The following is a 14,798-nucleotide window of genomic DNA, read 5'->3' on the forward strand; positions in this document are numbered from 1 at the left end:
TCAGTTAACTATGAATTGCTTACTTTTGTGCAGTGGTGTTTTATAGTTTTTATGTATTATTTTTGTATCTATGTATTTATTAAATATGTTTATGCAAAATGCTTAGAACAGTTCCCAGCACTGGTCAATAACTGTTAGCTCCTTAGTATGTGTAGTATGAAGCATGAAAATTGCATGCATGGTTGTTATTCAGTGTTTTTAAAAGAGAATGTTTTCTGTACATTTTATGCTTTTCCCCCGTCTAATGCTTAAAAAAACTTGTCTCAAAATGTTTCCTAATGTCTCAAAATGTTTGACCTGAACACTTCTCATCCTAGTCAAGGTTTTATAGCGAGTACTACCATTATTTAGGGTCAAAGTTATTTGGAGGGTAGGTGGTTTTATTATTGATTGGAGATTATATTCATGATCTTTAAGCTCTTGTGCTTTGATGGAAATAATAGCTTTTTCCTTCTTTGATCTGTTGAAACTAGACTACTAGTCTGTTAAAAAAAATTGGAAGGATTTTTTTTTCCTTTGAGACATAGAAATAACTTAAACATTAATGACTCCCAATTGTCTTGGGCTGTACTATAAATTTATTTTATTTAGAAGAATTTTTTCAGTATTCAAAAACATTGGTTTGAAATATGAGACTCGCTTTTTAATTAATTTCTTATTTTAGTACATTAATAGTAAAGAATAATATCTATATGATATAAATTCTTTGGAATGTGTTGATATTTCCTTTGTGGTGGAAAACTTTTCCTTGGCCAAATAGTAAATATTTTAGCCTTTTCAGCTGAGAGGCAAAATTGATGTTATGTAGATATTAATAAAATCATTTAAAATGTAACCATTTAAAAATGTAGAAACCATTTTTAGCTCATGGACTGTAATAAAAATGGCAGTTGACTGGAGTTCTCCTGTGGACAATAGTTTGTTAACTAACCCCTGGCTTGGAGCCTGGTCAGTATTTGTGACTGTTCTACGTTTGTTTGACTAGGATATATATTCTCTATGTTTTATGTGGTGGTATATCTATTATATTAATCTTTTAGTATCTTTAGGATATTTTATTAGGTATATAAATCTTTATGATTGGCACATCTTCTTGGTGGATTGTTCCTGTGGTCATTAATTAAAGCCTTTCTTTATCCTCATTAATACTTTTCATCTTTAATTATACCTTAATTATAACCCGTGTGTTATAATAATATTGCTGTGTCAGCTTTATTTTCCTTGGGATTGTTGAGATTTATCTGGTGTTTCTCTCTTTTTGTTTTCTTTTGTTTTATTAGGCCTTACATTAGTTTTCTAGGGCTGCCATAACAAAGTACCACAAGCTGGGCAGCATAAACGACAGAAATTTATTCTCTCAAAGTTCTAGAGGCTAGACATCTGAAATCAAGATGTCATCAGGGCCATGTGTTCTTTGAGGCTCTAGGAGAGGAACCTTCCTGCCTTTCTAGCTTCTGGAGGTTGCTGGCAATCCTGGCCATTCCTTGGCTTGTAGATGCATCACTCCAGTCTGCTTCCATCTTCATATGACCCATGCTTCCAAATTTCTGTGTTCTTACAGGGACACCAGTCATATTAGATTTAGGCCCCACCCTAACCCATTATGACCTCAACTTGAATATATCTGCAAAGATCCTATTTCCAGGTGAAGTCATAGTCACAAGTTCTGGGTTAGATGAATTTCTAGGGGGACACTATTCAACCTGTTACAGTTCTATTGAGGTATAATATACATGCAGTAAAATTCAGTCTTTTTTGTTGTACAGTTCTGTGAGCTTTGACAAATGCATGCAGTTGTGCAGCTATTATAATCACACTTTAAAATTTCTTTTCTTTTTTCCTTTTAAGTCAATCCCTATATCCACTGCTAGCTCCTGGCAACCACTGATCTGTTTTATGTCTCTGCAGTTTTGCCTTTTCAAGACTGTCACATACGTGGACTTGTATATTTTTTAGTCTTTGGAGTCTGGCTTTTTCACTTACTGTAATGCATTTCAAATCCAGTTATGCTGTAACATGTACCAGTTAGTTTCTTCCTATTTATTACTGAGTAGTATTACACTGTATGCATATATCATAGTCTGTTTATCTGTTTACCAGTTGAAGGATATTTGTGTCTCTTTCCAGGTTTTGGCAATTATGAATAAAGCCACTGTAAACATTCATGCACAAATTTTCATGTGAGGTTGTTTTCATTTCTTGCCTGGGGGTGGGGATTGCTAGGTTGTGTGGTAAGTATATATTTAACTTTTTAAGAAATTGCCGAACTGTTTTCCAAAGTGGTTATATGATTTTGTATTCCCACCAGCAATTAATGAAAGTTCCAATTGTTTTACATCCTTGTGCATACTTGGTATTGTCAATATTTTTCAAAAGCCGTTCCCATAGGTATACGTTGGTATCTCACTGTTTAATTTGCATTTGCGTAATAACTAATGATATTGAGCATCTTTTGTATGCTTATTTTCCAATTGTGTATCTTTGGTGAAGTGTCTATTTTGCCTATTAACAAAAATTTTGTCTGTTTTATTATTGATTTTTGATAGTTCTTTATATATAAGTCCTTTATCAGGTATATAAATTATGAGACAAATGAATATTGAAAAAATGGAATGCGCTTTTTGGGAAAGTATTTACAATTGTGAGTTAATGGAGTCAGTTAAAAATCCTAGACTTGGGCTTCCCTGGTGGCGCAGTGGTTGCGAGTCTGCCTGCCGATGCAGGGGACACAGGTTCGTGCACTGGTCCGGGAAGATTCCACATGCCGCGGAGCGGCTGGGCCCGTGAGCCATGGCCGCTGAGCCTGCGCGTCCGGAGCCTGTGCTCCGCAACGGGAGAGGCCACAACAGTGAGAGGCCCGCTTACCACACACACAAAAAAAACCCCCCAGACTTTCACATTATCATTATTTTTGTTGTTGCTATTGTTAAAAAATAGCCACTTTATAAATGCCTTTTGCCTTTTTTGCAGTTTTGCTAATGATTTTGCAATTGTCAAAAAACCTGCTTTGGTTTTATTGATTTCCGTTTCTTGATTTTCAGTTTCATTAATTTCTGTTCTCTATTATTTTTGTCTGTTTGTTTTGGCTTTAATTTGCTCCAGTTATGGATTTGACACCTTTGCTTTAATATAAGTATCTCATACAATAATTTTTCCTTCTAAGCACTGCTTTAGTTGCATTCCACAAATTTTGATATGTGGTGACTTCATTTTCCTTCCATTCAAAATATTTTCTCATTTACTTTGGGACTTCTTCTTTTGACCCACAGATCAAAGAAATTTGTTATTTACTTTCTAAGTGTTTGAAGATAATTTTTCTGTTATTAATTTCCAGTTAAATTCCCTTATGTTCAGGGAGCACATTCTATTTTCTCTACTTTTAAATTGAGCTTCTCAAATATGTAGGTTCATGTCTTTCACCAGATATGAGGTGTATTTATCCATTATTTCTTCAAATATTTTTCTGCCTCACACCCTTCCTTCTGTGACTTCAATGATATGAATATTAGATCTTTTGTTATTGCCCCACAGCTCCTGCAGCAGGCTCTGTTTTTTTTCTCTTCATTGTTCAGAGTGGATGATTTATGTTGATATATCTTCAAGTTCCCTCTGTTACCTCAAATGCTGGAATTTAGTCCATCCAGTGCATTTAAAATTTTTGATTATTGAATCTTTGCAGTTTTAAAATTTTCATTTGTTTCCACTTTGTATATTCTGTCTTTGCTGAGACTTTCTCTTTCCATTCCCTTTAAGATTTCATCCTTACTTTTGGAGAATTTTTATAATAGCTCTGTTAAAATCTTCTAATTAATTTCAACTTCTCTTTTATTTTGTCATTGATGTTTGTTGATTATCTTTTTCTGTGTGACTTGAGATTTTCTTTGTTGTTTTTACATTGAGTAATTTTGGATTACATTTTAGATGTTCAAATGTTGTGTTGTGAGACTCTGGATCTTGTTTAAATCTTATGGAGAATACTGTTTTTTGGGTTTTTTTGTTTTTCTTTTTGTGGTACACGGGCCTCTCACTGTTGTGGCCTCTCCCGTTGCGGAGCACAGGCTCCAGACGCGCAGGCTCAGTGGCCATGGCTCACGGGCCCAGCCGCTCTGTGGCATGTGGGATCTTCCTGGACCAGGGCGCGAACCCATGTCCCCTGCATCGGCAGGCGGACTCTCAACCACTGCGCCACCAGGGAAGCCCTGTTTTTTGTTTTTTTTTAAAGCAGACAAATGATCTGATTAGGGTCAGACTGCAAGTTCTAATTAGCCACCTTTGGATTGTGGTTGTAATATCAGTTGTTTCCAAAGCCTCGGCCATGCTTGCCACATCTGTTTTGAGTGTACACCTTCCAAAGGCTAGCTTGGGACCTGGGCATAGTTTTAGTTTATTTCTCAAAGTCTTTGAAATGCTATTTAGGATCAGTTATGAGCAACTGTGGTGTTCAGGAATGGTGAATCTAGTAATTTACATACAACTTCCTGGAGTCATTTTCTTTATGACTTCCTTATTTTCCTTATTTTCTATTTCCCTGGGCTCACCTTTTTATTCCTGTACAGTGAAAACTGATGTATTCTTTTTCCTGTTCTGCTTCTTCCCACGACTACCCCCATGTCCAAGGCAGTTGAGTTTATGTTGTCCTCCTCTTCTTTGAGGTTCCTGCTCTGCACTGGGCAGGAAGTTATTGTGGATGTTGGGAAATAAGTCAAAATTTACAGTCCTTTTTTCTCAAATATATACTTGTTTGTAGGACTGGCCCTGTTTTTATATGTCAAGGCAGAGATAGACTTTTTACTGAGATGAATCTTGTAAAATTTCATTTCTTTTTTTTAAACATTTTTTAATGTTTTCTGAGAACATTTGTTCTTCATTAGGATGTTACATTCTCTCTCAGGTCAGATTCTTAATGTCTGTATGGTATCACCAATAAAAATGTAATTTATCTCTGCTGGAAATTTGGCAACTGCTAATACTTCACTGTCAATCACTGTTAACCTGTTCAATTTTTCTAAATACTCATTCCTAGGCCCCATCGCTAGAGATTCTGATTCAATAGGTATACAGTACAATAAGTAAAGAAGAAAATGATCTACATACTTATGTCTCCTATTTTAGCACTCCTGTTTCAATACAGGACATTTCCATGGTCTGGGAGATTTCCTTCAGGACAGATAGGTCTGAGGAAGGTTGCTATGGCAGTACTCCTTGAAGGTTGTTGACTCAGTGGGTGTCCCAAGGCAGCTAGGTACCATCTGAACAAATAAGGTATTGAGCCGCAGTTGTACTGCCTTGGTCAGGGACTCAGTCCCTCACCATCATCCCAGGCATACTCTTTCCTGGTTCATCTTTCTTAAGGTTGTCTGTGAATCATTGAACATGCCATTTTTCAGCTGGTTATTCCTAAACCACTTCAGCAAGGGGTAGGACATAATACTATGCTGTCATTTTTAAAAAATTGAGTTTAAGGACAAAAATTTAATTTTTTCAATTTTTTAAATTGAGGTATAGCATACATTCAGTAAAGTGCTTAAGGTGTACCCGTCTTAAGTGTAAAGCTTGTACTTTTCATTTGTATGTACACATACAGACAAGACATAGAACATTTCCAGCATCCTTATGGAGTATAATGCACTTTACTGTCAATAACCCCTTTCCCCTGAGTCAGCCACTGTTCTTCTGATTTGTAGCACCATAAATTAGTTTTGCCTTTTCTCAAACTTCATATAAATAGAGTCATGCAATATGTATCTAGTATTTTTAATCAAATGATTTTTGTGGTCAAACCTTTTTTTTTTTTTTTGTGGTACGCGGGCCTCTCACTGTTGTGGCCTCTCCCGTTGTGGAGCACCGGCTCCGGACGCACAGGCCCAGCGGCCATGGCTCACAGGCCCAGCCGTTCTGTGGCATGTGGGATCTTCCCGGACCGGGGCACGAACCCATGTTCCCTGCATCGGCAGGCGGACTCTCAACCACTGCGCCACCAGGGAAGCCCATGGTCAAACCTTTTTGAGCCATTTAATATTATTGTTTCTGACTCCTTTATACTCAGAACACCACAGCTGATTCAAATCAGACTTAATTTGACTTTTATTTTACATTTTTCATAGGTGAGGTAGTCTTAAAATTTTTAAGGAAATTTCCCATATTCCTTTTCCCACTTTAAAACTTTCAGTGGCTTTCTGCATCATCGACTTGTATAGTGTATGTTATTTATTCCCACAAAATATTCTTTCCTGAGCTCTGTTGTTTCCTGTTCCACATTTCTTTCTACCAGTGCATAGAGATGAAAAGGAGATTTCTAAAATCTTATTTCCTGTTTGCCATGCTTATATTTGGCCTGGGGTGAATTCAGGTTGAATTCAGTGTCTGCAGTTAATTGTATTAATCTTACGTTTTCTTTTTCTTCTTTCTGACAGCATGATGAAAGTGGTTCATTGCATGATGTTCAACTCTCCTTGTCATCTAGTCCAGAACCAGAAGATGGTGATCAAATATACAAGGTATGATGACTAGGTAGTCATGCTGAATTTTTCAAAAAAAATTTTTTATTACTAAAATTATAAAGCAGTAATAATTAAAACATTTAATAATAAATATATTAAAACCTGCAGCTTTGCTGTCTTGGATTTTAATCAGATTTCTTTTACTACCTTATTAAGTTAAAATGATATCACTGTGGTGCTTTAATTTGAGTTTGTCTTATCAGTTGGATAATCATCTGTCCCTGTATTAATATTGGTACAGGATTCTTTTTAAAAAAATAAAAATCATTAAATTCTTTTTTATAATTATGAATAACAGTTTTTAAAATATGACTACCAACAAAAATTAAAACAGTTAATAGGTACTTCTCATATATAATCACAACATTGAAGAAATATTAATGAAAATGACATTAATTTATATTTTTATGTTTAATGATAAAATTATAGAATGCAGATGCAGGTTAGTGTTTGAAGGTGTATTTCTTTATAGTTCTCATCTTGAGGTCTATTTTTAGTTGAAGAAAGCTCTTTTTGTTTTTTGCATCTACCTGAATCACATATTTACTTCTTAAGCACATACAGGTATTCTTGATGTCTTTCATGTTTCCAAGTAAAATTATTGTTTCCTTTCACATTCTGTTTTCAAGGTATAATAGTCAGTGTGTGCTGCTTATCTGTAGTAACAACCTCAAAATATTGGTGGCTTACAATAACAAAAGTTTATTTCTTGTTATTTCTCGATATGTTGCATTTTGGTTGTAGATCAGTGGGACTTCACGTGTCCTCTTCATTCTGAGATCCAGGCTGAAGGATCAGCACTTATCCTGGGACATGTTTTTTGTACCTGAGGGAAAGTAGCATTGGCATAATAACATGTGGATTCTGCTTGGATGTAACATATGTCGTTTCCAAAACAGGTCAAGTGGCCACGCTTGGTATTAGGGGTCAGAGAAACGTAATTTTCTCATAGGATGTGGAGTGACCTATTGGGAACAAATTTATGTATAAAACACAAAATCAAAAGAATATAGGATAGTAGTCACATCTGGTTATCTAATCTTGGCTTTTCAACATGTTACCTACCTGTTGTCATATAAATTTCTTCCCGTCTCTGGGCTTCCATCCTATTGTGAGTATAATAATAGGTTTGCAGTAGGACATCTCTTTTTAAAAAACTTTTACTTGCATACTGAATTGAGAACCATTGATTTAGATGATTTCTGATTATCTCAGTTTTTTTAAGTTTTGTGACTGATATTTTAAGAGTAAAGTTGACTTTTTTCCTGAATTCTTTTTTGTGAAAAGTTTTTTACATGTAAAGAAATTCTTTTTAAAGAAAAAAAGTTTAATTCCAACTTTTTTATAGAATTAATGTCTTCATTTTGTCCATCTTCCTTTACAGTTTGTCTGTTAATTTAATACTACATGATAGACATACCATGTATTTATTTCTTGTCCCCAGTGCCTTCCTTTCAGGCAGATCATTCCTAGTCTTTCTTCCTTCTTTCCAAGGTGAGATGCAATAGCTCACACTGTCTTAGCCCAGTACACTAGACTGTCCTTCACTTTCATCAGCAAATCCCCAAGTATGTCATCTTCTTATCCAAGATGGTTTCGCAGTTCAGTTTCAAATGATACAAATATGGTGACTTATACTGTTACAATTTTAGGGTCTAAAATCTACACTGGACCTGCCATGTCTACAGTCTTTCCTTTATCTCAGGACAGCTGTCTCTCCCATTCCCTTGATGAGCTGTTCCAGACATTGGCCACTCTCCTCAGCCTCTTTCTCAGCTACTCTTCTCAACTTCTGCAGGTAGCCTTGTGTTTTTCAAGCAAGATCTTCTGCTGCCTGCCTTCTTAGTCTGTGTCTATGTCACTTTCAATCACTTTATTCCAGTTGTAGGGAAAAGTGACCGCTGTGCTGTGGAAAACCAACCTTTCTTCTCGTGTTCTGGACTCTTATCTTCTGCTGCAGTTAAAGACCTCCTCTCTCATATCTCTTCATTGTGCTTCCTCAACTTCCCCTTCATCCTCACCTTATAAATTTCTGTATCTTACCTATCCTAAATTCAGTAAATCGAATAAACCTTTTCTTGACTCTCCTTAAACTACCTTTCCAGTTAATGTGGAAACCTGGGAAAATAGACATTTGGCATGGCCTTTGTCGTCCTACAAGCTTTATCCCTTGGTTTTTGTGTCACTTCTGTCTGAATTCCCTATATACCCCTTAACATCGTCCCCCTCCATTTTCTTTGTAGGTTCCTTTTCTTCTTTAGAATGTAGATTTATATCTTTAGTCCAGTCCTCATCAAACTTTCTACTGTCATGGTTTCACATATAACATATATATTGATAACACATAAGATCAGTCTCTCTCATACTTGGTAATCCAGTTGTCCCACTGGACATTTCCACTGTGTGTCCCACTCACAGATGGAATACCTCTAACACACCTCTCAAGAGGTGTGTGTACCTCTAGCAATGTATTTAAAACTCAAAAATATTCCTCATTGGGGAATTCCCTGGCGGACCAGTGGTTAGGACTCAGCGCTTTCACTGCCAGGAGCCCAGGTTCGATCCCTAGTCAGGGATCCCATGAGCTGCACGACGCTGCCAATATACATATATGTATTTCTCTTTGGACATATTTCTCCTCCTTCATTCTCTGTTTCTATTTACTATATCATCTAAGCTAGAAATGGAGATGTCAGTCTTGACTACTTCTCTGTGCTCTTCTCTCTCGTGCAGTGAATTGCCAACATCTCCTTTTCTCCTGTTTCTTCTCCTCCCTATTATCACTCTCTTGGGTCAGGCCCCTGCTCTTACCTGGCATATTACAACATCTTGATAACCAGTTTCCTAGCCTAGTTTTGTCGTTGTCCTTGTCAAGTATATCCTCCAAACAGCTGTCAAAGCCATCTCAAATGCAGATCTATCTGTTACTCCCTGACTAAAGCCACGCTTGATGTTCAGGCCCTCTATGATCTGGCCCTTGCCTAATTTACTAACCACATTGCTCCCCACTGTATACCACAGCCTTCATGTGACAGCATCACTGCCTGTAATTCTCCAAATATGCTATGCTTGTCCCCATCTCTGTATTGTCTTATAGAATCCCTTACCCTAAAATACAAAGCCTGACACACTTTGTGTCCTTAGAACTTTTTACTTATCCTTTAAGACTACACTGGAATTACCCATTTCCTGATGTGTTCTCCTTTGCCTATCTTTATGTGTAAAATCCTTAGAGCAGTGCCTATTCTAAAATAAGTGCTATATGCATGTCGGCTATAAATGTTATTACCATATTGTGTTTTGATTTCAGCTTTGAGTCCATTTCCTCCAGCACCAGCAGAACCTAGCCATGACTGAATGATGGCTGTGTAGTATTCCATCAAGTTGCTTACTGTATTGTATTTCAGTTGTCCTCTTACAGGACAATTCTAAATTTGTAACTTTAAGAGAATATCTTATTGTAGGTTTTCTCGTACTTAGGATCATTTCTTTGGCATAGGAGTTGGATAACTGAATCAGAGAGTGCAAGTAATTTTTATGACTTTTGTATATACAGGCATACGTTTGTCCAGAAACGTCAGTTGTTATGTCTGATAATGTACCATTTTTTCTGCAGTCTTGTTAATCACATTGAGTATTTCTCCCCCAATTTAATACCTGTAAAACAATACCTTTAATACTTTAATTTGTATTTCTTCAATAAGTCAAATAGAACATTTTCCAGTTATATGTATATTTGTGAGAACTGACTATTTGTCTATTGGGGCCTAGAAATGATCTTATATGTTTGAACAGTCTCCTAATACACTTGAGTTATAAATTCTTTGTCATATTAGCATAGGTTTTCACCAGCTTTTAACTTTAATGTTAATTGTATAGATGCTTTAAATTTTTATATAATCAAATATACTTATCATTTCTTAATAGCTTAGTTTGCCACTTAGTTTAAAAATATGTCCTTCATGATTTGCAGTCCATCTTTTTTTTTTAGTCTTGATATATTATTTTTTAAAGGCCCTAAACTCTTTAAATTCAACTGGAAGTCATTTTTTATATATAATAATTAGTCTTTCCCAATTGCGGTATACATAACAGCATTTTAAAAAATATTTTCTTCCCTGTTGTTTCTTCCCCATTGTGATGTTTATTTGATATGTGAAAGCCTTCATAAAATGTCTGTTTCCAATCTCTTGTTAATGAGACTGCAATATTATTTTTTGTTCCCAATATATCTGAAGACGAGTGTATACTTTGCTCATGACCAACACATTATAATTATTTGCTCACTTTTCTCTCTGGAAAGATGTATCATTCACATATATATTCTACAGTTTATCCCTGAACAACACAGTTTTGAACTGCATGAGTCCAGTTACATGCGGATTTTTTTCAATAATATATACTGTGGTACTACACCGATCTGCAGTTGGTTGAATCCAAGGATGTGAGCCTTGTGGTTGTGGAGGAACTGTGGATGTCAAGGGCCGACTAAAAGTTATACCCAGATTTTTGACTTTGCAGAGGTTCGGTGCCCCTAACCCCTGCTTTGGTGCCCCTAATCCCTGTGTTGTTCAAGAGTCAACTGTGATTTCCTTGCTTGCATTACTTCATCAGTATATATATATTATTTCATCAGTATATATTTCAGTATATATTTCAGTATATATTTCTGGATAATTGAATAGCAGTAAACAAAATGGGCTAACTATAGGGTAATGATACCTTATACTTGGAAATGTAACTGGATTCCTGCTAACCTTGACAATAGATTTCTCTTAATACTATTAGGAACTTAGACTAAGTTAACAGGGTATTTACTCTTTGATTTAGGCAGTTCTCATGAAAGTAGCTCATGGAAAAAGAATCTTCCTTGTTATCCTTCAGGCACATTTATCTTTCTGCTGATTTCTGAACCAGCCATGAAATGACTCTGTGCCTTTAATTACACAGTTTTCTCTACTTGTGGCCTTCATTTCCTCTGACAGGCAACTCTTACACATTCCTTGAAATCTAGCTGAAGTTACTGTTTTGTGTGTAATTTATTTTACTACGTGGCCTAGTTCCCGATTTTCTTGTCTGTAAAATGGGGATAATAGTACCTACCTCAGGGTTGCAGTCGGAATCAACTACTTAGATACCTAAAAGGTACTTAGTTCTTGGCACCTGATTAATACTCAATGAATGTTAGCTGTTGCTGCTATTACTGTTCATTGTTTACGTGTCAGACTCCTTAGACTATGAATTCTTAGAAGACCAAAATGGGTTTTTTTTTTTAATGGATTAATAGCTGACATATTTAAGAAGAATTTCCCCCTTAAATAAACAACCAATTCATTACTCAGTCTTCATCATTGATTTAATGCTTCTCATTAGTGTTTTTAAATACAATTAAATACTTCATGTTAAATTTTTTAAAATATTTCAGAATGAAGATTTATTAAATGAAATAAAACAACTTAAAGATGAAATAAAGAAAAAAGATGAAAAAATCCAACTATTAGAACATCAGCTTGTAAGTATTATAGTGTAGTATGTAAAGTGCAGGCTTTTCAAACTGGGCAATATGTATATTTTTTTATAAAACTAGCCAGAATTGAAACTGGATTTTATTTTTAGCTTTTAAGATTGCAATATTGTATTATTTTTAAGTTACATGCTCTCTTAAAGTATGTGGTTTAACTTTCAGTCTAAATAATAAATTTTCAAGGTGAAAAACTCAATCCATTTTCAGTTGCCTCTGTTTTGGGTATTTGAAATTCACCAATTTACATTCATGTTGTTGAGGAACGAAACTGGTGTTTAGTCTTAGGAATCTGAATGGCTGTCTGTTAGAATGGCTGTTCTAAAAAAAATGTTTCTTGCCCATGGATGAGACTGAGTGATCTCTCAGAGATATGTCTGAATCTTTATAATTTTATAATTGTTATGATATCAAATGTTACTTCCATATGAAAACTGTATGTGCTGTATCTTGAATTTAATTATAATTTGGTTTGTAATAATAAAAGGCCAGGATAACAAGAATATAATGGCATAACAATCACAAGAGGCCAAAGAAAATCTTTGTTGGAAGTCAAAACTTATTTTGACATAGCAAAGCAATGCAGCAATATGAAGGAGTAATCTCACTCAGAATATAAAGGATATAATATATTGAGCTCTGAGCCATTGGGGTCAGATCAGAATCCACCTTATGAATAAATAGTAAGAACAGATGGATCAGATGTTATGATTAAGGGTATCAGAAAACTTATGAATCTGAAAAAAGAATAACTGAATATTGCAAATTGAGGGCCTACCAAATATAAGATTAAAAAGGAAAAGAGTAAGACCAGTGTTCATATTTAAGAACTAAAGACAAAACCCAACCCAACCAATTTTTAGGGAGAAGAAAAGGTACTTTTAGGAAATTAAGCTTCAAATTTTGCAAAAATCTGTTACAGAGCACAAGAAGTTGTATCTAGTGCACTTTAGAAAAAAAGGTTATGACCCTCACATTTTATAACTAAATGCATTTTTATTTATATACAAAGATACATTCTCAGACCTTTAGCATATTGAAAAATATGCCACCCAGTTATCTTTGTAAAATTATTTAATAATGCATCCTAAATGCTTGAGAGAGAAATTTAAAAATAACTCAAGGGCTTCCCTGGTGGCGCAGTGGTTGGGAGTCCGCCTGCCGATGCAGGGGATGCAGGTTCGTGCCCCGGTCTGGGAGGATCCCGCGTGCCGCGGAGCGGCTAGGCCTGTCAGCCATGGCTGCTGAGCCTGCGCGTCCAGAGCCTGTGCTCTGCAGCGGGAGAGGCCATGGCAGTGAGAGGCCCGTGTACTGCAAAAAAAAAAAAAAAAAACTCAAGAATAAGGAAATAAAGATTAAAATGAATGAGTGGTGAAATGAAAACCATCTTTAGAGAGATTAGGTGGGATAAACTTCCCAACTACTAACGGGAGAAAACTTAATGCTCATTATTTAATCTTATGTAATTATATATAATTTAATGTTAAAAATATTAATTTATTAATTAAAACATGTTTTGAAATAAAAAATTTTAATTAAAATTTTAAATTGCTATTAATTTTTGTAAATATTTAGATTAAATAAAATAGGTTTGAGAAAAGAGTTAAGGGATATGCTGAAGAAGTCAGTAGCACTGAATTGTGTATCTACAAATGGGTATCTAAAATTATTCTTTTTATATACTTAGATAAATGTTTGTGAAATGCTTTAAGATAACTAATAGTAGATTAGAATAATGTATCTTGCAAAAGATGAAAGTAAGAAGACATCTAAAGTAGAGAAATACCAAGGATGTCTAAAAACAGCAGAAGTAAAGTGACAGAAATTAGACCAAATGTAATAAATATAATAGTAAATGCAAATGGCCTTATCTCATGGAGAGAGCTTTGTTGAGGATTTAAAGCAAAATCCATTAATTGCTTTGTATAAAGGAAATTTAGATAAAGTAAAACAGCACAATAATGCTGAATATAAAAGGTTGGGTGAGACAACAAAGTTATTCTCATCTAAAAAACTGAAGTTGCAGTATTAAAATTAGAAGAAGAAATCTAAGACTGAAAAAAATTATGAAAAGAGGTCACTTTATATTGATATATGATTAATAAATAATGAAAGATATAGCTTTTTATGCTGAGAACTTTTAATAGTGTCCTTTTTAACTTCAGTGTGCCTCTTAAAAAATAAGAAATGTTCTCTTCCTAGCCTGAAATATTATCTTTAACCAGTTAATAGTAATTTTTAAAATATTTTCTAATATCCATTCCATATTCAGATTTCTGCAGTTCTAAAAATATCCTGTACATTTGTACATTACATCTAGTTATTCCTTAAGTCTCTTTTACTTTAGAATTATTCTTTTTTCATTGTACTGACTTACTGAAGAGACTGGGCCAGTTATCCTTAACAATATCTCACCTTACAAATAACTTTTAGAAAGGTTTTAGAAATATCTAAGAGAATCCTAAAGAAAGGAAGAAAAGCAAAGAAAAGTGAAAACATTACTCTTTAGCGATATGTGCTTCGAAATTCTCTGTATTTGATACATTAAACTTAGAAATCGTATTTATCTTGGAAGATCCCATCACCTACCTTTAGTTTAGTTGTGGAACTGGGAAGTCACTTGTTCAAATCAAGAGAATTTAAAGAGATATAAACCACTGAAAGTAGAGATAGGTAAGAGCATTTTTCAGATTACCAAAATTAAAATTGCCTTTCTCTTTACAGTTTTTTTCTTTCCTTGTATCCCTAATTTGCTCTTCTTAAAAATAGCAAAATGG

The 14,798-nt window shown here is 34.9% G+C and overlaps 1 protein-coding gene across 6 annotated transcripts in view; it reads left to right on the top strand.

Annotated features, from left to right (window-relative positions):
* The window catches only part of CCSER2 (coiled-coil serine rich protein 2), a 154,863-nt gene that overhangs the window by 111,248 nt on the left and 28,817 nt on the right, over nucleotides 1-14,798 (top strand). For all 6 annotated transcript variants that reach the window (XM_060125865.1, XM_060125864.1, XM_060125868.1 and 3 more), the window contains 2 exons: nucleotides 6,414-6,497; nucleotides 11,926-12,012. In XM_060125865.1, coding sequence (XP_059981848.1) covers nucleotides 6,414-6,497; nucleotides 11,926-12,012 — 171 coding nt within the window. The remainder of the gene's footprint in view (nucleotides 1-6,413; nucleotides 6,498-11,925; nucleotides 12,013-14,798) is intronic.

This window comes from Lagenorhynchus albirostris, chromosome 16 (genome assembly GCF_949774975.1).
Source record: "Lagenorhynchus albirostris chromosome 16, mLagAlb1.1, whole genome shotgun sequence".
Classification (NCBI taxonomy): Eukaryota; Metazoa; Chordata; class Mammalia; order Artiodactyla; family Delphinidae; genus Lagenorhynchus; species Lagenorhynchus albirostris.